The sequence below is a fragment of the Gopherus flavomarginatus genome, chromosome 16 (genome assembly GCF_025201925.1).
Source record: "Gopherus flavomarginatus isolate rGopFla2 chromosome 16, rGopFla2.mat.asm, whole genome shotgun sequence".
Lineage (NCBI taxonomy): Eukaryota > Metazoa > Chordata > Testudines > Testudinidae > Gopherus > Gopherus flavomarginatus.
In genome coordinates, this window is record NC_066632.1 from 7,286,903 (window position 1) to 7,309,089 (window position 22,187).

General features: G+C 58.8%; 1 protein-coding gene across 4 annotated transcripts in view; it reads right to left on the reverse strand.

The window, feature by feature from the left end:
* Nucleotides 1–481: 481 nt before the first annotated feature.
* Nucleotides 482–22,187, reverse strand: part of ADGRL1 (adhesion G protein-coupled receptor L1) — a 98,083-nt gene continuing 76,377 nt past the window's right edge. For 2 of the 4 annotated variants that reach the window (XM_050925168.1, XM_050925169.1), the window contains exons 5-23: nt 17,725–18,525; nt 16,207–16,521; nt 15,581–15,684; nt 15,061–15,246; nt 13,523–13,561; nt 12,138–12,321; nt 10,592–10,714; nt 10,318–10,523; nt 9,635–9,805; nt 8,840–9,049; nt 8,198–8,418; nt 6,589–6,655; nt 5,776–5,867; nt 5,346–5,514; nt 5,024–5,152; nt 4,566–4,662; nt 3,901–4,029; nt 3,447–3,464; nt 482–2,207 (exon numbers count right to left, since the gene is read on the reverse strand). In XM_050925168.1, the coding sequence (XP_050781125.1) occupies nt 1,426–2,207; nt 3,447–3,464; nt 3,901–4,029; nt 4,566–4,662; nt 5,024–5,152; nt 5,346–5,514; nt 5,776–5,867; nt 6,589–6,655; nt 8,198–8,418; nt 8,840–9,049; nt 9,635–9,805; nt 10,318–10,523; nt 10,592–10,714; nt 12,138–12,321; nt 13,523–13,561; nt 15,061–15,246; nt 15,581–15,684; nt 16,207–16,521; nt 17,725–18,525 (4,043 nt within the window). In that variant the 3' untranslated portion in view covers nt 482–1,425. Of the gene's footprint in view, nt 2,208–3,415; nt 3,465–3,900; nt 4,030–4,565; nt 4,663–5,023; nt 5,153–5,345; nt 5,515–5,775; nt 5,868–6,588; nt 6,656–8,197; nt 8,419–8,839; nt 9,050–9,634; nt 9,806–10,317; nt 10,524–10,591; nt 10,715–12,137; nt 12,322–13,522; nt 13,562–15,060; nt 15,247–15,580; nt 15,685–16,206; nt 16,522–17,724; nt 18,526–22,187 lie in introns of all 4 variants that reach the window. The other 2 variants (XM_050925172.1, XM_050925171.1) reach the window with 2 other exon arrangements.

The window sequence follows — 22,187 nt, forward strand, 5'->3', positions numbered from 1 at the left end:
TTTCCAAGCTTCCCATGGAGCCGTAGGAAAATGACGTGCGTGTCGTGACCAAAGTGGCGGCAGCAGGGCAGCGGCGGGTGAGAGTGGGGAATGCGTATTGAACAATTACACTGACGGCCCAGGAAGAACCCGTCGGCTCCCAGTTTCCTCTGCCAGCTCCCGGAGCAGAGGGGGGGTGTGTGTGTGTGTGTGTGTGTGTGTGTGTGTGTGTGTGTGTGTGTGTGTGTGTGTGTGTGTGTGTGTGTGTGTGTGTGTGTGTGTGTGTGTGTGTGTGTGTGTGCGCGCCACACAGTAAAGGAAAACAAAAATCCAAATCAAAGATGGCCACCTCAGCACCATCTCCTCCTCCGCTGGAAACAAGGTTGTGCATCAGCCCTTCCTGGTGCCCAGGATGCTTTTGAAAGAAAAAAAATGCACCCCTCCACCGGTCTCCTGCGGATTTTGCTGATGGCTTGGCATTAAAAAAGAACCGAACTCAAAACCCTGTCAATGAGTGAGTTTAAGAGTCCCTTCCCCACCGTGCCTCAGTTCCCCCCAGCTGACAAATACTGGAAGGTCAGCACCAGATTCAACATAATTTCTATCCAGACCCCAAACAATTCCTACCCCCATCTCTCTCTCTCTCTCTCTCTCTCTCTCTCTCTCTCTCGATATAGCTCTCTCTTTATAACTCTCTATATATCTATACAGATTATGGTTTTTGGCAAAGTTCGTCTAGAAGACAGTGGAGGCCATAGGAGGATGCTCCATCTGCCCCTCTCTCTCCGGACCAATCGGATCCCATCTCCGGACCAATCGGATCCCTCTTTGACATCGCCAAGGTGCATACGTGAGGGAGCAGGGATGGCCTATACATGGGTGCCAGTGTGTGTGTGGGGATTTTTCTGGGACTCTGATACAGGCCCAGCTGGCCCCTCCCCCATGGTTCTGATCTGTTTCTTAACACGCCTTAAAAAGAAAATTGGTTTCCCTGCTCCACTTCTTTTTGATCTTCTCTCCCCACAAAACCCATGTAAAGAAACGGAAGAGGGACGACCTTAAAAAACAAAACATTGAGATCCTGTGTCCGGCCCGGTGCCTTTTGCATTCCTTCCTTCCCGCCCCTCCCCCTTCCTTTCCTTCCCTTCAAAAACAGAAGTTGCACTGCCCCCCCCCCCCCGATTTCCACCCTCCCGTCTCCACCAGGTGGGCAGGAGGAAGCTAGACAAGATGGCCCCCCTTCCCAGAGGAGATTCACACCACCTCTCCTCCTTCCCCTGGCCTGTGTCCTTCTGCAGCGCCCCACCCTTCTCTCTCTTAGCATCCCAGGGCAAAAATTAAAAAGGCCAGGCCACGGCCTGGGGGGAGCGGCTCCTTTTGGCAAAGGTGGGATGAGGTGGGGGAGAGTCAGCGGCTTGGGATGGCTCCTCAGTCCACTCCTGGCTTTCAGAGACTGGTCACCAGCTGCATTTGACCGTCTCCCTCCGGCACTGGGCCCTCTAAGCCGGCTTGAACCAAGTAGCCATCAGTGCTCGGTCTCCGGACCTGGTAGTAGGCTTGGAGTTGACTGCGGGGCACCAGGGCAGGCCGGTTGGTGTAGTAGATTTCGTTGATGGCTTGGGTGTGGGGGAGGATTTCCCCCACCGCCTCGGGGCTGCTGTCCGGGTAAGGGGAGTCTCTCAGGTTGGTCATACTGGTGTACAAGGAGTCCCTGTTGGGAGAGGGGGCCTGGCCGTCTCCGCCCTCGGTCAGGTCGGCCGTGCAGCTCTCAGACTCCTCCAGATCGCTCTGGTAGAGGATCGACTGAGCCCGTTGCAGCAGCAGCGGCTCCTCCAGGGCCTTGTACATGAGTTCGATCTCCAGGTTCTCCTCGTGGCTCAGGGCCGGGCCCTCGGGCGCCGCTGCCTCCTCCTCCTCGCCAGGCCCGCCGCCGCTGGGGAGGGCGGGCGGGCCAGAGGGGTTGCTGGGCTCGGCCAGGCCGGCCCCTCCTGTAGGGGGCGCCCCCTTGGCTGTGCCACCGGTGCCCCCGCGTAGGTTGTTGTGCACCAGCTCCGAGATGATCATCTTCTCGAAGGCGGCGGCGTCGCTGAGGTTGCGCCGGCAGTCGGCCATCTTGGCGCCCTCGGCCGGGAAGTCAGCACTGCGGAGGGAGTAGCTGTTGTTGAAGTTGCCGTTGAGGGGTAGGGTGTCCATGCCGCAGGCGTCCCGGCTGTTGTTCAGGGGGTGCTCTGCCGAGGGCGGGGCAGAGGAGAGAGAGAGGGGGGGGAGTTAGTGAGGGGCGGGATGGAGGCATGGGGGGGTGCTCCTGGGAATTTTTGGAAAAGGACAGGTGGTAGGCGTGAGCAGGGAGCTCAGCGAAGGCTGGGTGGCAGGGTCGGAGGTCGTACCCCCACCTCCCATCACCACCATGCGGGTGTGATTGTCCCAGAGCTTCCATGTGGTGTCTGATCCAAGACTCATCAGCTCTCGGTGCCAGGTCAGACCCAGCCTTGGGTGGAAATGGGCCACGGCTGTTCCCCCCCAACCACACAAGCCCCCATCTTCAGACAGAGCCAGGTGCTGCTTTGGGCTGGGCTTTCTGATGGGAGCTGAGAACTCAGCCCCCCAGATCTAGGGGTGAGGCACAAGGTGGTCAGACATAACAGAGCCCCACTCCCCTGCTGGGTGGGGGGCTCATTCCCCAATCCAGTCCTGTGCGCCTCCCCCAACACACATACCTGCCACCCCCCAACCTGCAACCAAGTCTGTGAGGGTCTGAGATAGTGGGCCCCTTTCCCCCCATCTCCAGCTTCAAAACATTGGGACCTCTAGTGCTGAGATCTGAGGGATCCACCGCCTGAGCTGGGGAGCCCCCCATCCTCTGCTGCTCAGGCACATCACAGGGGACAAGGTTGCCTTGCTCTGAAACACCAAGTATTGACTGCTGGTCAGATACTGGACTGTACTGACCAAAATGGTCCATCAGGAGGGTTATATGAGACTACAGGGACCATGGGGCTGATCTGGTTCAGCAGGTGGGCAGTACAGGCGTATAGGGACTAGGGGTCCGATACGCCTCAGCAGGAGGGCGATATGGGACTATAGGGACCACAGGAACAATCGAGCCCAGCAGGAGGGCAATATAGACGCGTTCCCATAGGCCACTAAGACACGGTCCCAGTGACAGTTGTTCAGAGTCTCCCTCTTTTGTCCAAGGCAGTGAATGCAAAAGTTGAACCCCATTATAGAATTGCCCACAGCGCCCCCTGCTGGGAGAGGCCAGGACTAGAGTAGGTGGGAGACCCCCGCCACAGCCAGCATTTCCGCCCTGCTCCCCATAGCGTCCCCTGCTGGAGAGGCCAGGCTCCACGCCAGCTCCTGGCTGCCTGGACCGTCGTGTCCTGGCTCTGCCCCACCCCCAGCCTGCCAGTCAAACTAGCAATGAAGGAAACATTACTGCGAAATGGAACTGGAAAGGAGGGACGTACTGGACTCTCGGAAGCTCCCTGCAGGTGGCAGCAGTGAGTGGAGAGGGGGAGATAAGAGAAAGAAGGTTATAGGGCAGGCAGGGGGCAGCACCCCCAAAGCAAACACTGACCCCCCCCATCCATGGACCTCTTTGTGCTTCCATACGGCACCTCCTGCTGGGAGATGACAGAGCTGGAGTAACCAGGAACCCACCCCACAGCCAGTGCTCCCATCCCACTCCCACAGCGCCCCCTGCTGAGAAATGTACAAGACTCAAGAACTCCCTTCTTGGGAGAAGATTTAAGGGGAGCACACCACACCCCTGCAGGGCTCCCCCCAAATACCGGGCAGGAAGGAAAGTGGGATCCCAGTGAGTGTGTCCCCTCCAGGGATGTCCCTAGACTGGGGGACTTTGGGGGGCGGCGGGATGTGTCCTCGCACCTGGAGGAGGATGGGGGGGCTGGAGGATCTTACCTGGGGAGTTGAAGACCGGGGGCGAGGAGGGGTTGAAGCCCACGGACTCGGCGATGAGGGTGTTGTAGGGGCTGGTGCCTCCCCGGGTCTGCAGCACCGGGTTGGTCAGCAGGTGGTTCCCCATGGTCCCTGCAGCGGCAGCAGAGGCAGGTGTCAGCTCCCCTGCGGGGCCTCCCATGGCCCCCCAAGCCTAAGGGGTAATGGGGAACGTATCCCCCTGCCGGGCAAACAGCCAATCCAGCACACCACCCTGAGCAGGGCTGGCTGGGGCAGTGCAGGGATCTGATGCTACCGAGGAAGAGAGTCCAGGGGCTGCAGAAAGCAGGGTGGGGGACCTTGGGGGGGTCTCACCTGGGTTCAGGGTGGGGGTGCTGGGCAGGGGGTGTTGGGAGGGGAGGTCTCACCTGGGTTCACAGTGGGGGTGCTGGGTGGCAGGGTCTCACCTCGGTTCAGAGTGGGGGTGCTGGGTGGGGGGGTCTCACCTGGGTTCCCAGGGGGGTGCTGGGAAAAGGGTGCTGGGTGGGGGGGTCTCACCTGGGTTCATGGTGGGGGTGCTGGGTGGGAGGGTCTTACCTCGATTCAGAGTGGGGGTGCTGGGTGGGGGGTCTCACCTTGGTTCAGGGTGGGGGTTCTGAGCAGGGGGTGTTGGGTGGGTGGGATCTCACCTCGGTTTAGGGTGGGGGTGCTGTTGATATCCCCCGCCATGAAGCTTGACTCTGTCTGTTTCCGGACGGTGTCGTTCCACATTCTCCGGATCCGACTCTGTGAGAGACACGGGGAGTGTTTGTTGGTGGGGGAGCTCAGACACTGACACCCCTGGCTGCCTGTCCCACCCTCAGAGACCCCAGCCCTGCCTGAGAGAGAGTCTGGCACCTCCCCCACACCCCGCCCCTATCTCTAGGGAGGACTCTGTCTGTCCATCTGCAGCCCTGGGGGAGGGCTTTGTCCCCTGCCCCCCATCACACCCCCTGCACTAGGTAAGGTTCTGTCCATCTGTCCCCAGCCCTAGGACGGGGCTCTGCATGTCTGTCCCCATTTGTCCTCACACTCTGATCCCATCCCCAGCCCAGAGAGGGCTCCGTTCACCCCCCCCCCAGCCCAGGCAGGGCTCTGCCCCCCATACCTGCGTGCCTGTGTAGTAGCGGTTGTTGCTCCGAATGGCTGAAGTCTTGAGGGAGCCGAGTGTGGCACCTGGGGAGCTGCGCAGGCAGCAGGACGTGTGACGCAGACATTTACTGAACTCCCTGTGGACCTGTGGAGGCGAGGGTGGGGGATGACCAGGGTTAGTGCACTGGGCTGGGAGACCCTCTGCTAGCCCAGCCCTGGGATCCCCCCCCTAGTTCTGTTGTTGCCCCTCACTCCCGACCTGCAGCCCCTGCTACCCCAGCCCTGGGCTCCCCCCTGCTCTGCCGTTGCCCCTTTCCTGGCTGAGGGCAGTGCCTGACCTTCTTCTGCAGGGCACAGTGGAAGACGAAGATGAACATGCCCTGGAAGGCGTTGAAGGTGGTGAAGAGATAGGCCATGATGATGGACTCCTTGTTGATGAAGAGGAGGCCAAAGGCCCAGGTGAGTCCCAAGAGGAAGAGGAGAGCAATGGCGCCCAGCGCCCAGGACCTGCAGGGGAGAGACACAGAGATTTACCCATGGCATCCTCCACACACTTCGCCTGGTGCTGAGGTGCAGCCACCTCTGGGGTGGGGCATGGCAGCTGTTTATACAGGGACCCCTCGCCTGGCGCTGAGATGCAGCCACTTCGGGGGTCACCCGTGCCCTGTCCAGCTGGGGCTGTGTCCAGTGCAGTGTGTCCCCAGCTCCTCCCGGAGGCGGGGGCGTCAGTGGGGGGACCCCAGCACCTGCCGACTCGGCCTCACTCACTTGATGTTGTCTAGGCGGCTGGAGTCGGGCTTGAGCACGGCCGTGCTGTGGCTCATCTTGTGCAGCGTGATCATGAGGAAGAGCAGGTTGACCTGGGGGCGGGGGAGCTGTGAGACCCCAGTTCTGCAACAGACCCACCCCCTGCCTCTCCGACCCCTGCCCCTGCTGGCTGCGAGGCCTCCTCTCCCCCCACCACTCGTGCAATCGCTCCCCCAGCTGCCCCACATTGGGAGGGGCTGTGTCTTTGCCCCTGCCCCCGTGACCCCTTTGGCCCCTCTGGGAGGGGCTGTGTCTCCACCCCTCTCCCCGTACCGTGACCCCTCTGCCCTACTCTGAGAAGGGCTGTAGGAGGGTTTCTTTTGCTATTTGTCCGAGGCCCATTTCTGTGAGCCAGCATATGGCTCCACTGGCCACTTATTCCCCAGTGCGAGTTAGTGGGTTCTGGGAGGGGCTTTACCCAGGGACAGATCAGAGCCAAGCCAATGAGCCTGAGAGCTCTGAGCTGGGGTGTTGGAGTTAGACTTAGGGGAGAGCGCCCCCTGCTGTGTGAGGGGCCAGTGGCTGGAGCTGGTGGGACGGGTTCGGGGCTGGGACTCCTGGGTTCTAGCCCTAGCTCTGGGAGGGGAATGAGGTCTAGTAGTTACAGCAAGTAAGGCTGGGAGCCAGGACTCCTGGGTTCTATCCCCGTCTTGGCGGTGGGGATAATGATGCTGATCCCTTCCTGGGGGGTTGCCTGAGGCTGGGGGAAGCAGCCTGTCTCACTGCGGGAGTTGGGACGTCTCTGCACTCCCCCTACAGCACCTCTGGACTCACCACAATAATGAAGGAGACGGGGCCAATGAAGCTCCAGATGAAGTAATTGTCCACTCGGAGCCAGCAGCTGTGGGAAGTGGGGGAGGGAGTGTTAGCTACAGGCAAGCTGACTTGGTGGCTGCATGGGGGAGGACACCCAAATCTCCCTCACCCCTTCTGGGGCTGTCCCAGGAGGCTGGGCACTGCAGAGAAGCTATGGGGCACAAGAACCACTCTGGATTTCCCCCATAAGCCTCAGCACCCATGCCACATCAATGCCAGTGCCCTGACCCTGACCAGGGCATATGAGTTTGTACTTTTTTGGTATTTTCCTAAAGGATGGTGAAGACTCATTGGATGGCAACCCTTAAAACATGTTGATTTGCATTTAAATGTATCTGTTACACTCCATTGGGCTTGCTAAGCAGGACGATTCGCTCGATCTAGCTGAATTTATTGAAGCAAGTCTATAGCTTCACATGCGTCTCTTTAGACTCTTGCTTTTTACATTTTTGTATGATGTTAGAAAATGGTGAATGATGCATTTCTTATTCACCAGAGTCATTTTTTATTTGGGATTTGTGTCAAGCTGCCTTGGGCTAGAAATTGGAATTCAATTAAAAAGGCACAATTTTTAAAATGCGTTTCACGACTTAGTTAAACTCCCTTAAACATGCTGGGAAAAAAGCGAATTTCTCAAACCCTGGTTTGCATTTAAACCAAACCGATCTATGAAATGAAGGGAGCATTATCCGCAGTTAGTGAATCAAAGTGATTGTTGCTGGTCACCCTGTGCGCTGAGATTTTAGAACTAGTAGATCTCATCCTCTCACACTTGGTTTTATTCACAGATTGCAAAAGGAAAACAAACTCTCATATTTTCAGCTCCCAGTTGGGTTTTCAACTTTGAATGAACTGAGCTGAACTCCTTGTATAAAATGCAAAGAAGGACACAGATAAGGCTACTGCTGTCAAGAGCTGGTTTAGTTCTTCAACAAACTCCAGTTCCAGGTGCTGAGCCAGTGACTTCCACCACTTCAGGAGTTTTGATTTTCTTTAAAGTTTGGCAGCAAATGTTTACTGCTGCCTATTGTTTTTGTAATTTGATTGCAATTACTGTAATAGATCAGAATAAGTTTAGGCCTTAACATCAGTTTGTCAGTTTCAAATTTAATTTTGAATAGCTTTGTTTTTATAGAGAAATGGAATTAAAAATGAGATTTTAAATTTTTTTATGTTAATTTTTATCCAGCCTGCTGCTAGGACTCACACCCGTTGGTGTCATAGCCCCACCCATCTGGGCACTCATGCCCCGCCCACTAGCACTCATGCCTTTTCTGTGCCATAGCCCCACCCTCCACCACTCATGCCCCATTGCTGCCTTAGTCTCGCCCCAACCCATCACTCACACCCCATCAGTGCGTTAGCCCCGCCTCCGGCACTCCCGCCCCATCAGTGCCTTAGCCCCGTCCCCGGTATTCACACCCCATCAGTGCCTTAGCCCCGCTCCTGGCATTCCCACCCCATCAGTGCCTTAGACCCACCCCCAGCACTCCTGCCCCATTAGTGTCTTAGCCCCGCCCCCAGCACTCCTGCCCCATCAGTGTCTTAGACCCGCCCCTGCACTCACGACTTGTCGGTGCCGTAGCTGCGGTAGTCGATGGCGGCGGCGATGCCCACCACGAGGGCTGGGAAGCAGTAGCCACCCAGGTAGTAGTACTTCTTGCGGGAGTACTCGCTCTCGAAGACCTCCACTAGCATGAGGTAGAGGTGCACGCCCTCCAGGCACATCCAGGAGAAGGCTGCCAGGAAAAAGTAATGCAGCAGCCCCGCAAAGATGGGGCAGGCGATCTGGGGAGGGGAAAGAGGGACAAGGGGGTTAGCGATACACACAGGGATCCATCGCCCAGTGCAGAAATGCAGCTGCTTCTGGGGTGTGGCATGTGGGGGTTATTTATACAGGGATCCCTCGCCCAGTGCAGAGATGCAGCTGCTTCTGGGGTGTGGCACATGGGGACTGTTTATACAGGGATCCCTCGCCCGGTGCTGAGATGCAGCTGCCTCTGGGGTGGAGTACGGGGCCTGTTTAAGAGCCTTACAGCAACACAGTAATGAAAGAAGGGACACCAGAATGAAACTGCAGGGAAATTTTAGGGGAGGCGGAATGAATGCCCTGCCGGCCATTCCTGCAGCACAGCGCCTCCTAGAGCCACGCTGGGGCCCTGGGGTCAGCTGTGAGGGCTGCGGCAGGGCGCCCCCTGCTGGGCCCCACCTCATACTGCGTCTTGTCGATGCCGATGAGGAAGAGGAGCTCAGCAAGGAAGAGGCTGATGCAGAGGTTCTTGTGGATGGTGTTGTGGTCGGTCTGCAGCCCGCGCAGGAAGCAGAAGGTGGAGATGCAGATGGCCAGGCACACCAGCGAGATGACGATGCCCACCCAGGTGATCACTGACAGCAGCAGCTCGTTGATTCGGCCCTGGTACTGGGATGGCAGGAGAAGGGGGTTAGGACAGGCGCCCCCGGGGCTGTTGTGCTGCCGGGGAGCCCCTGCCCAAAGCTGGAGCTCTCCCCAGCACCCTGGGGTGCTCTCCTCCAGGCACCCCTCCTCCATTTCACCAGGGATCCTCCCCACTCCTGGCACCCCTCCCATCCCCCTGGGGATTCTCTCCCTCCCCTCCGAACCTAGACAGTTCAAAGATGCATCCCCCACCTCTGCCATTGCTCCAGCAATGCATCCCCTCCTCCTCCTTCCTCTTTGCCCCTTTGCAGACACCCTCCCCCCAAGCCCCAGCAGGAGCCATCAACTGGGATTGGAGCTGGGACGTTCTGCAACTTGAGCTAAAGGAGCAGTAAGCTGTTATCCTCCGACTAGCCACCAGAGGGGGGCAGTATGCACAGCCCAGTCTCTTCGGGGAGAGGAGGGGACAGCATACACAGAGCGGCTGGGGGAGGGAGGGGACAGTGCGCACCGACCAGTCACTGGGGAGGACACTGTGCTCAGACCAGCCGAGGGCTGCGGGAGCAGGTGCCCCCAGTGCCTGCCCTGCCCCCGAGCCCAGACCCTTACGATCTCACGGTGCGCCATGAGCACGGCGAAGTTGGTGAGGTGGCTGCAGGCGCAGGTCGTGTGCGTCTTGTTGGTCTCCACCAGGCGGCAGCCCTGCGTCGACCAGTAGCCCATCATGGAGCGCTCTGAGTAGTTCCAGAAGGAGCAGTTGGCATTGAAGTGGTTCTTTGCCTGTGGGGAGCAGCCGGGGGTGGGGAGGCGAATGCATCAGTGACAACAGGGGTGACGGGAGCATGAGCATCACAGGGCACCCAGGTACGGGGTGGGGGCATAGAAGGACGGAGGGATACACTGGAATGTGTGTGTCCAGATTTTCATTGGCAGCACCCCAGCAGCACAGTGCCCCCTGGTGCCAGGCTGGGATGTGTATAGGGGCAGGGCACAGCCAGGGCAGTGGGGGCAGCACCCCACAGCACAGTGCCCCCTGGTGCCAGGCTGGGATGTGTATAGAGGCAGAGCACAGCCAGGGCAGTGGGGGCAGCACCCCACAGCACTGTGCCCCCTGGTGCCAGGCTGAAGTGTGTTTGGGGATGGGGCACAGCCAGGGCAGTGGGGGCAGCATCCCAGCACCACAGCACCCCCTGGTGCCAGGCTGAGGTGTGTATGGGGGCAGGGCACAGCCAGGGCAGTGGGGGCAGCACACCAGCAGCACAGCGTCCCCTGGTGGCTGGGCGGTGTCTCACCTCCAGGTGAGAGAGGGTAAAGATGACGGGGTCCATGAGGAAGACACGGCTGGACTCCTTGTTGATGGAGGCAGCGATGACCTGCGAGTTGACGACTAGGGCGGGGCTGGGGGCGCCCGCCTCCCCGCTCAGCTTGACCGTGGCGTTCTCAGTGGAGAGGAAGAAGCCCAGGTTCTTGTAGAGGATGAAGACCACCTTGACCACCCCTGGGGAGGAGAGGGGGCGGTTAGTGCCGCTCCCTGGGGTTGCCCCCCATGCCCAGTCCCCCACTCACCATTGCGGCTGTTCTGCTTGATGGTTTTGGCCGAGAGCTGGATGGAGTTCTCGCTGGCGTACTCCTGCGGGAAGACCAGCTCCTGCACTTGCCCCTCCGTGTTCAGCACCGTCACCTCCAGCACTGTGGGGGGAGAACAGTGAGGGGGGAAGCATGCTGCCTCAGTGACGCAGCCCAGCCGTCCCACACACACATCCCATGCACACGCATCCGCCTCGCACATGCATCCATCCCACACATGCATTGTACGCATGCATCCACCCTGCACATGCATCGCACGCGCACACATCCATCCTGCAGCTGGATCTGCCCCACACACGCATCCATCCTGCACGCGCATCACATGCACGTGCATCTGCCCTACACATGCATTGCACGCACACGCATCCTTCCTGCATCCGCATCTGCCCCGCACACGCATCCATCTTGCACTTTCAGCCATCCTGCACATGCATCACACGCACATGCATCTGTCCTGCACACACATCACATGCACACCCATCTGTCCTGCACATGCATCCACCCCGCACATGCATCCCACACACACGCTTCCATCCTGCATCCACATCCTCCCCACATACACATCCGTCCTGCCCATGCATTGAACACACATCCGTCCTGCACAAGCATCCATTCTGCACCCGCAGCTGTTCTGCACACTCATCAGACGCACATGCAACCATCCTGCACACACATTGCACATGCATCCATCCTGTACACACATTCATACTGAGCACACATCACACAGACACATCCATCCATCCTGCACATGCAGCTGACCCGTGCACACAACTGTTCTGCACACGCCTCCGTCCTGCACACACATTGCACATGCATCCACCCTGCACATGCGTCCATCCTGCGCATGCATTGCACACACATCTGTCCCGCACATCCATGCATCCATCCAGCACATGCATTGCACACACATCTGTCCCGCACATCCAGGCATCCATCCAGCACATGCATTGCACACACATCTGTCCCGCACATCCATGCATCCATCCAGCACATGCATTGCACACACATCTGTCCCGCACATCCAGGCATCCATCCAGCACATGCATTGCATACACATCTGTCCTGCACATGGGTGGAGTTTGCCCTGAGAAATACCAGCTGCCCCAGCCACCCACCAGACTCCCCTTTGCCATGCTGTGAATCGGGGTCACCCACCGATCCAGTCCCTGGAGGACCCAGGAATCTGGGCAAAAGGCCAAGCCCAAGCTCATCTTCCCCACCTGCCTATTGGTTCCTGCCTATTGATATTGGGGATAGTGGGGTCTCTGCCACTGTGGGCCAGGATCGGCCTTGTGGATCCCCCTCCACCTCCCTAACCCTAGAGGACCCTGGCGTCCAGGTGAGAGGCCTGACCCAGAATCAGCTTTCCCCTCTGCCTCTTGGGGACCAGGATAATGAGGATAGAAAGGGATTATTGGGGTCTCTGCCTTTTTGAGCTAGGATGAGCATTCCTGCCCCCTCCTTCACTACTCCCACTGATCCCTGGAGGACCCAGGCATCCGGGCATCGGGGGGGGGGCACTCACCCACGTTCTGCCGGGTGGTGACGAAGCGCGCGGGCTCCTTGACATTGTCGGCCAGCAGGAAGGCGCCCTCCTCCAGGATGTCCAGCAGCATGGTGGCCGTGTGCACCTGCTCCGTGGCATTCATGTCCTTCCACGACTCCAGCGCCTCGGGCCGCAGCAGATTGTCCACAGTCTCCACCACAGCCTGGAGAGGCCGGGGTGACACGGCTCAGCCCCACGCTGGGCCCCAACCCGAGAGGGGAGCCGGGGCTGGGAGCCAATGGGGATTCTCAGACAGACCCTGGGGTTCCCTCGGGTGGAGCAAGCTCCCCTCTAGAACCACAGTCCCTTCTCTCACCCCCAGACTGCCTGCCCCTATGCCCCAGGGCACCAGAGCTACCCCCACCCCACCTGGAGCAACAGCTCAGCCTCCTCCCCCTGCCCCCTTGACTCAAGGCTAGGGGGTGTCTCTCCAGGTCTCCCTTGGCCAATAGCTAGTCCTGGAACCGGGGCTCCACCTCTGCCAAGCTGGGGTTGGGAGACTGACGATCTTGCTCAGTCTCTAGTGTTTAAAGGGAAAATTTGTTTTTATTTCTTAGGTAACAAACTTGGATCTCGATGCCGGCTACTGACGTTGAGCTCTATGGCTGCTACTTCTAATCACCTACGATCAGGCTCCCTGTCGTTAACAAACTGGGTTTACATTTGACCTCAGTCAGTGGGGTTTTGGCTGAAGTGCTGGGGGAATCTCAGCTCAGGTTTACAAGGGCTGTTGCAGATCCACTACCCTTTGGCTAGAGTGGTGAACTGACCAATGAGCTTGCACTGTCTGTGGGAGCCTTAAGCAGTGTCAGATGGTATATTTCTGGGGTGCAAGGCTGGGGTCTGGGGTGACTGGCTGGTGCCTCTCTCTGTACGATTCATGAGTGGCTCAGGGAGCTTTCACACAATCTGGCTGGGTGTGGGGCTCCACATGCTGATGGCTGAGTGATCAGAGCACCCGGAGGGGTTTGCTGCTTGTCACTGGCGTAGCTTTGTGTGCAACAGCCCAGGCTGGAGAGTTAAGGGGGCACAACAGTCCACAGTTCCAGGTTGTACCCCAGGATCCCATCACAATTCCCCTCTCACTCCATGGTGTAAATCCGGAGTAAACTCATTAGGGCCAATTCCTCTCTCATCCCCTGGTGTAAATCCAGAGTAACTCCATCGGGGGCGACTCCCCACTCAGTCCCCGGTGTAAATCTGGAGTAAACCTCCTGAAAGCAGTTATGTTGCTGGCAACCCGGTGTAAGAGCAGCGCACTCTCCAGGCCGAAGCCCCATAACTAGCTACCCATCTGTGGCAGTTTCGCGGGGGCCAGCTGCGGGGCTGATTAGGGTTGGGGAGCCCAGGAGTCCCCCACTCACCTTGATGTAGTCTTTACAGGTCCGCTCTCGCTTGTGCATCTGAAGGCGCCAGACACGCGGAAGGCAGAGCAGGGGGTGGAAAGGGGGAACAGACAAGAAGGAACGGTCAGGGCCAGATCCCAGCACCGAGGGTCTGGGCTTTGATTCTCCGGGATACGTTCCCACCTTGGGGCCTTGGAGCCAAATCTGTGCTTCCTGCATCAGATCCCTGCTAGCCCCAGTGTCAATCACAGATACTGGTTGATAACCATTGGGTAACTAGCTGACAACGAGCCAATACCCATTGGGTAACTAGCCGTTAATGATTGAGTAACTAGCCAATAACTAGCCAGTAACCATTGGGTAACTAGCTGATAACCACTGAGTAACTAGCCAATAAGTAGCCGATAACCATTAGGTAATTAACTGATAACCATTGGATAACTAGCTGATAACTAGAGGCAATGACCATTGGGTAACTAGCTGATAACTAGAGGCAATGACCACTGGGTAACTAGCTAACAACCACTGAGTAACTAGCCAATAACTAGCCAATAACCACTGGCTAACTAGCTGATAATTAGCCAACGATTGTTCAATACCTAGCCGATGACCACTGGGTAACTAGCTGATAACTAGCTGATAATTGTTCCATAACTAGCTGGTAACTAGCCAATAACCATTGGGTAACTAGCTGATAACTATCCGATGACCACTGGTTAACTAGCTGAGTGCAATGAGGGCTGTCGCCAATTCCAGCTGTGACCCTTTGAGTGAATGGGGGGCCCAGACTTTCAAAAGCCAGCCGGCAGCCAGTGGCTGGTGAGAAGAACAACCCCCTGAAGAGAGGGCATCATACTGTGACCCAGCGGGCCAGCCCCCTGCGACGGTGGGACAGCAGATCGTGAAGGAATGTCACCACTTAATTGCGTTGGATGAAAAGTTGTCATCTCGTGACGTGACGCAGCGTCACAAAACCCATCATCACATTGTGACATAACGTAGGAGGCTCCAGTAGGAAGCCTCATGTCCCGATGGCATGTGAGGACACTACAGAGGGGCACCCTCCCGTCAGGGCACCATGTGGTGACATCACAGGTGGGCGCCTTCCCATCACAGCACCACGTGATGACATCACAAAGACCTCTCACGTCGTTGTACATCATGATGACACCATTAAGAAGTCATGATGATATCATCATACAGAAATGGCCCTGCATGGGGACACTGCAGGGGTTTGGCATGGAGGAATAGACCGGATGCAGATGCCCTGAAGGGACCTTTCTCTGTGTGATGGGATGTGAGAGATGCCCTGGCATATGGGGTGGAGTGGTTCCATAGGGCTCCCCCTTAGGGGCTTAACCACACAGGCCCTGTCAGAGCACCCACAGCCTGGGTGCCCTATAGCAAACCTAATGCGGACACCTACAGCCTGTTGCCTAAGTAGCATTATCCTCATTTATAGATGGGGAAACTGAGGCAAAGAATGGCGGCAGTGACTCGCCCAAGGTCACTGTCAGTGATAGAACCCAGGAGCCCTGACTCCCAGTCGCCTGCACCTTGTTGTAGTTCTTGCCAGCCGACTCCCTCTCTATGGGGCGCAGTGCCTGCAGCTGGGCGTCCAGGATGTCCAGCAGCTGCTCCATCAGCTTGACGGAGGAGCTGACGTCGCCAGCATAGATGGGTCCCCGTGTGTGCCGCGCCAGCTCGCTGGCGATGTTGGCTGCATTCTCCCCGCTCTTGATCTGCCGGGACAGGGGGAAGAGACCCCGATCAGCCCCGGGGAGCTGGGTGCCAGGCCCAGTTCTCCCCACATAGGGTAGGAGTGCCTCCTGCCCTGCCCCCGCAGGGTACAAGCGACCTGCCAGATCCTGCCACATAGGGTAGGAACCATGATCCCCCCAGGCCCTTTGTAGGGAACAATCCATGCCCCGGGTTCCACTCTGTAGGGTACGAGTGATGCCCCCCAGCTCCCATGTAGGGTATGAGTGGTGCCCCCCAAAGCAGAGAGGCGAGTACAGAGGGCACAGTAGGCATGGTGGGCACAGGGAGGTGGGGGAAAGGCAGGGGCAGCGGTACCTTCTGTGCCACCTGGTTGACCCAGGGGCTGGTGCAGTTGCTGAGGTCGGGGCCGCGGGGGTTCCAGATCCCCAGGGCCGGCAGGCACTGGAAAGAGGCGATTCCTGTGGGCAGAGAGGGAGGCGGGAGGCACCGGAGAAGGGGAGAAGGGAGACGGTCGGGGGCCCCATCAGCCTAGCCCAGCCCCAGATCCCCCAGTGTAGGCAGGGCCCATCCACTCCCCCAAGGGGTATGTGGGCTTTGGGGGGGCTCTGCTGTCGGTGGGGGGGAGTGCAGTGCCTGAAGAGGCAGCAGTTCCCCCCTTTGTGTGGCCCCATCGCCCTCTAGGGGTCAGGCTGGAAGTTACCATGCAGTTCCCACACCACAATTCTCTGCACAGGGTGGACTCAGCCCATGGGGCAGAGCAGGAGAGAGAACCCAGGAGTCCTGGCACCCAGACCCCGCTGTAATCACTACAGCCCACGCTCCTCCCAGAGATGGGGAGAGAATCCAGAAGTCCTGGCACCTAGCCCCCTGCTCTACCCACTACACTCCACTCTTCTCGTCTTCCCTGCTGGTCGGCAGACTCTGAGGGGGGTCAATGCCCCCTGCAACTCCATCCCGCTGCCCCCTCAGCTGCCCGTTACCTCTGGTGCCCTTGGGGCAGGGCCGCTCCACCAGCATGCCCTGCTGCGTGGCTGGCCACTGGACCCGTCTGACCTCCTTGGGCTCGCAGAAGAGCTCGGGGGAGATATGCTGGTTGGAGGAGGGGGGCTTGCGGGTGCTGGGGGCGGCGGCCGTGATGGGGTGCAGCTCCGAGCCCTTCTGGTTGATGGCGCCGATGGGGTGGGTGGTGAGGGGGGCCCTGCGCACTGTGGTGGTGGCGGCGGGCGAGGACGTGGTGGTGACTGTGGTGGGCCGCACCGTGGTGGTGGTGCTGAGCGGTGTGGAGGTGACAGGGCCTGGGGGCGAGAGGAGGGAGGTTAGAGACCCAGACACCCCATATATGACCCTGTGACCCCCCCAAGTACTCTGTCCTCGCTACGGCCCTGGGACACCCTCCGGAGTCCCCCTCCCTCCTTATGGCCCTGGAATTCCCCCCAGTGCCCTGCCCACTCTATGGCCCTGGGAACCTCCCCACTCCCCCTCCCTCCCTCCGGCCCTGGGAACTCACCTAGTCCCTTCCCCCATAGCCCTGGTAACCCCCTGAGTCCCCCACACCATCATGGCCCTGGTAACCTGCCCCCAGTTCCCCCCACCAGTTATGGTCTTGGGAACCCTCTATCCCAGTCCCCCACTCCCATCCACAGCCCTGGGAACCACCCCCATAAGAACCACATCCCCATGCACAGCTGTGGGAACCCCCAATCCGGACATCCCCTGGCTCCATGGACCCTGTGCACATGCCTGGTTTCCCTCCCCTTGTCACGATCATGCGCAATCCTGAACTCCCCCCTCCCCCCCTACACCCTATGTCCCACCATACACACCCTTTGTCCCCATAAACCCCCTGGTAATCCCACCCCCCCCACCTGGACCCCTTCCACCAGCCCCTGGGCTCCACCCCTATTTGACGCTTCTGACAGCCCTGTGATGCCCCCCAGACACGCACCTGAGACCCTCCCTACCACCCAGGCCCCCTGACACCACATACCCAAGTCTTTGAGACACCCCCCATGAGCCCCTGTGGGCCCCTCCCCATGAGACCCACCCCCCAATGATGATCCACCACAATTTCCCTCCAGATGCCTCTACACCCTCCTCTGAGCCCCCACAAATCCTACAGAGTCCCCCATGATTCTGACTCCCTTGGAGCCCCCCCACAGCCCCCTGAAAACCCCCTCACAGGATCCCCCTGAGACCCTCCACCCCCTGAACTCCACACAGAGCTCTTAGCCCTTCTGAGGCCTCCCAGGAGCCCTCCCCAACCCCCAGACATCTCCAGCTCACCCCATGAGCCTCCCTCCAAATAGCCCCCAAACCCCCAAGTTCTGAAGGGCTGCACCCCCCCCCACCTGAGGAGAGGAGACATTTGGGTTCCCCCGCTGGTGGGGCCGGGCTGTGACTCCATCATTGGGGGCAGCTCTCCTAGCTCCCTCACAAGCCCTGCCCCCCGAGGGGCTGGCGGTGCCCAGTGTGTGTGTGTGTGTGGGGCTCACACTCACCCGTGCTGGGGTCGGGGGGCCCGAACTCCAGGGCGTAGCGCACCACGAAGTAGTTGTTCCAGACGTAGAGCTGGTTGTCGCGGGGGTTGTAGTCCACCGAGGAGACGTACTGGTAGGGGTTGGGGAAGGCCAGCGAGACAGGCTCCTCCCGGTTGAGGTTGGTATTGAAGGCGTAGTCCACGCGGTTGCCGGCGGCCTCGCTGTCGTCATCCACGTAGACGGAGCGCACCACGTACAGCACCCCGCACACCATGAAGGCGTTGGAGGCCGAGCGCTTGTCGTAGCCCGTCTCCCAGGTGCCCTCGAAGCGCAGGGTGTAGGGGTTGAGCTGGCTCACCACCAGACGCCCGTTGTTGCCCTCGGTGGCGTAGATGACCCACAGCCCGTTCTCGTCCACAGCCAGGTCGATGTCGGTCTTGCCCCCCCAGCGGTAGGGCGAGGTGTCATGGTAGTTGGCTGTGTTGATCACCGTCTCGCCACTCTTGATGCGAGTCCGCAGGTCGTACTTGATGATGTTCCGGGTCCGCTCCTTGTTGTAGAAGACAGCCCCGTCGTACACCACGAAGCCCGTGCCGTCCACGCGGTTGGGCAGCCGGTAGGTGGTGGTGTGGCGGGCACCCACGTAGTCCTCCCAAGAGGCGTACTCCGTCAGCGTGTCCGTCCGGTAGGGAATCCACGGCATGACATAGATCCGGTCACCGGCTTGCAGCGGGTCTTTGCACCAGGCGCCCGACTGATGCTCCGATTCGTGGGTAGACGTGGCCTCCAGCACCTTCTGTAGAGTTCCCGGGCAAACGAATACTGGGGTGGGGGGGTGGGAGCAGAGAGGGGAGGGAGATCAGGGCAAGTGGGGAGGGGGGAAGATGAGGATCAAGAAAGTGAGCGAGTGATAGAATGAGAGAGAGAGAGAGAAAGGAAGAGAGAAAAGAGAAGAAAGAATAAATTTGTAACAGGCTGTCAGCTGGAGGAATGAAAATCAACGCTCGGTTTGGAGATCAGCTGCAGTCATGGGTGATTCATCTCTGTTACTGGGCAGAGAGTGCTTGGGGGGTATTTTTTGGGGGGCGTGGGAAGGCAGGAGGGCATTGTGAAGGACGGGTTGGGGGGGAACCCAGATCTAAAGAAAGAAAAGAATTTGGAAGGGTGTGGCCTGCCTGATCTCAGCGTAAAGGCAGCGTGGGCACCTGCTCCGGAGAGCTGGTAAAGCCGCCCTAGCTGGTGAGAGATGTGGAATGGGCTGGGCCGGCCCTGCTGGAGCTGGGTCTGGTTTCACAGCCAGCCCGAATGCCACCGGGCATGGCCGGGTCCCTGCCACCCTGCACGAAGGGCAATTAATTTACACTGGCACAAAGGGAGGGTGAAATGTCATCGTGTCAGAAAGGGCTGCGGGGAGGGGCAGACCCTTGGCTGGGCAGGATCCCATGGACTCCAAAGGAGTGATGAGATCTGGCCCATTTGCCAGTGACTGCCCAGGCTGCAGGGTGCACAAAGTCTAGGCCCCGGCTTTGTGATACAGGGTCTCTCAGAGGGACCCCAGCTTAGCTCTGGTAAATGAAGAATGCTGGTGAAAAGACAGGGAGCAATCAGCCAGTGGTTGGAAGGACGCTGCCTAGCTCCTAGCTGATTCTCCTGCCTGGCTGGTAGCCAGGTCAGCACTATAATCTGCATCTTAATAGGTGGGGAAACTGAGGCATGGCAGAGCAAAGTGACTTCCTTCAAAGGGAAGTCAGAGGAAGAACTGGGGATAGAACCCAGGAGTCCTGACTTCCAGCCTCTCCAATTTCTCCACTCAGATCCCACTTCCTTGAGAAGGTAAGAATAAAAGCCAGACATCCTGATGGCCAGCTCCCTATCCTAATCACTAGGCTACACTCCCACAGAACTCCCTTAGAACCCAGGAGTCCTGGTGCCCAGCCCTGCTCTAACCATTAGACCCCACTCCCCTCTGGTTAACATTCTTCCAGATTCTCCCACTGTCACCAGATATTCTTCAGGCGAGAAATCCTTTTCCCTTGGAAGGTAGTTTGAGGGGGTAATGGATGCATCGCCCTCTAGCCCCTGTTTCTTCACACTGATTGGAGTGACACTGATTTGAGGGTGGGAACACACAGTTGGAATGAAAAATAAGAAAGCAAAAGATCCAACATTTTTGCCAATTCAGAAGGAATAGCAGCAGAGCCCCGGTTGGGATCCTGTGTCCAGCAGACGTCTCGCTGGGCGTGGGGGGGGGGCTAAGGGGGTGTCCCGTGGCCCTGTGGGGCAGGGAAGGGTTAGTGTAGAGCCCTGCAGAGAGATCCTGCCCCTTGGAAAGATTCTGGGATCAGCAGCCTGTGGGGTTAGCAGATGGTGCTGGATTCCCTCCTGGGACGAACAGCTGATGGAAGGAGGACAGAAGATCAAAGCAGTCTGGTCTGCTCCCCACCTCCAGCCCCAGGCCCCCCACGCTCCCACATCTCGCCCCACCCTGGACGTCTCTGGAGTGACCTTAACAGCCAGGTTTGATTCAGATCAGCATGAGTCATGAGAACTGGTGCACATGGGGTGGGGTGGTGAAGTGGCAGCCAGGGGAGATGGAGGACAGGGGGTGGGGTGAGACAGCGAGCAGAACTCCCTCCCCTCCCCTCCTGACCCAGACATGACCTGGGAGGAACTTGGGTTCCAAGCCGAGAGGAAAAAGTTGTTAGGAGGAAAATGGAGCAGGGAAGGTGGTGGTGGTGGGGTGGGACAGGAGCGACCGTCCTCTGGGTGTGTTGGCGAGAGGCTGGAGAGAGGCTGGGGAAGAAAACGGGTGGGGAGGGTTAGTGCTGCAAGGAAAGAAATGAAGCCACGGGCCAGAGCAGAGGATCCACAGCAGAGATCGCAGGTGCCGAACGTGGCGGGATTGGACGCAAACCCTCAGGCAGCCAGAGGGGGAGACAGAGTCAACAGGAGGCGGAGTCAGTATGAATGGCACCGCCTCCCTTGGGGGTGGGAGTGTGAGGGGGGATAAAGCACCCTGTCAGGGTGGGGTGGCTGGTTCTGGGGGTCTCACGTCATCCCTCCATCCGTGTCCAGCCCATCTCCCATCTGCATCCCCCAGACGGGGGCCATTGATCCCTTGCCTGCTGCAGACACCAGCTTGTGGCATGAGGGGATGGGGAAAGGGCCGTGGCCAGCAGCCATCCCGGCATTGCCGGGGCTTAGAGGGGCACGATTCAGTGCCAAGCGAATCCTCTGCTCTGGGTTTAGCGCGCAGGATGGGCTGAGTGCCAGTGGCACCAGCAGGCTCCACTCCAATTGGTTACGCCAAGCTGGGAGTCCTGCACCTTGGCACCTGTGGCAGAGGGAATCTCCCAGCAATAATTCCATGGTGGGACTAGACTGCCAGATACATCGCCCTCTGCTGGCCCCCGGAGAAATTAACCCCCTCCTGCCTCCTGGTCACTGCACCTGCTGCCTGCCCCTTGCTGTGGGTGTTTGTACCAATAAGAATCACAACAGGAGCCTTTGGCATGAGGGGACCAGGCAACAGGACCCAGGGAGGTCTCCAAACCTCTCAAAGCATGGTCATCCCAGCGCCCCTTCCTACAATGCACCTCTCCTTGGCTTGCCACAATGCTCATTACCCACTGCCTTGTGGGTAATAAATAGCCCTTTGCTGAGCACAGGCTCCAGCGAACTCTGCCCTGTGACCTCACGTCTAATGACAGGGGAAAGGACTGAGAGAGGAAGGGACTTGCCCAAGGTCACGTGGACTCAGTGGCAGTGCTAGGGGTAGAACCCAGGAGTCCTGGCTCCTAGCATCTCCATCTAACCACTTAGACATCACTCCCCTCCCAGAGACAGGCACCGAACCCAGGAGTCCTGGCTCCCAGCCCCTCCTGCTCTGACCACAAAACAGTCTCCAGAGTGAGGCTAGTGAATGGAGCGGGCGGGCTGGGAATCAAGACCCCTGGGCTCCATATCTGGGTTTGCTGCTTGCCCTTGGGCCAGTCTGTCCATCCATCTCTCCCCATTCACCAGCCCCCTTCTCTCCCTATACACAGCATCTATCTGTCTAGCTCGTGATGGACAACCCACCCCAGCCTTTTAGCCATTGAGCCAACGCTTATTTCCCCATCACAGCTAAAAACAAGCCCTGTGTTTCCAGTCTGAATTTCCCCAGCTTCAGCTCCCAGCCGCTGGCTCTTGCTCTGCCTTTGTCGGGGAGACTGACCAGCCCCCATGCTTTCTGCCCGTGGCTGTGACTGAGTCACCTCAGCCCGGCTCTCCCATAAGCCTGGAACTGAAGTTCCTCCACGCGCTCGTCAAGGCAGGGTTCCAGGCCTCGTCGTCCTGGCATCTCTCCCTGCCCCCCTTCCTCTTGCCCCTGCAACTGGACATGACACTCATTGTCTGCCCCACCAACGCTGCCCCCAGGGGAATCCACTGCTCAGCTTCTCACTCACTGCTCCCGCTACAGGGTTCACACTGGGCCTGCTAAG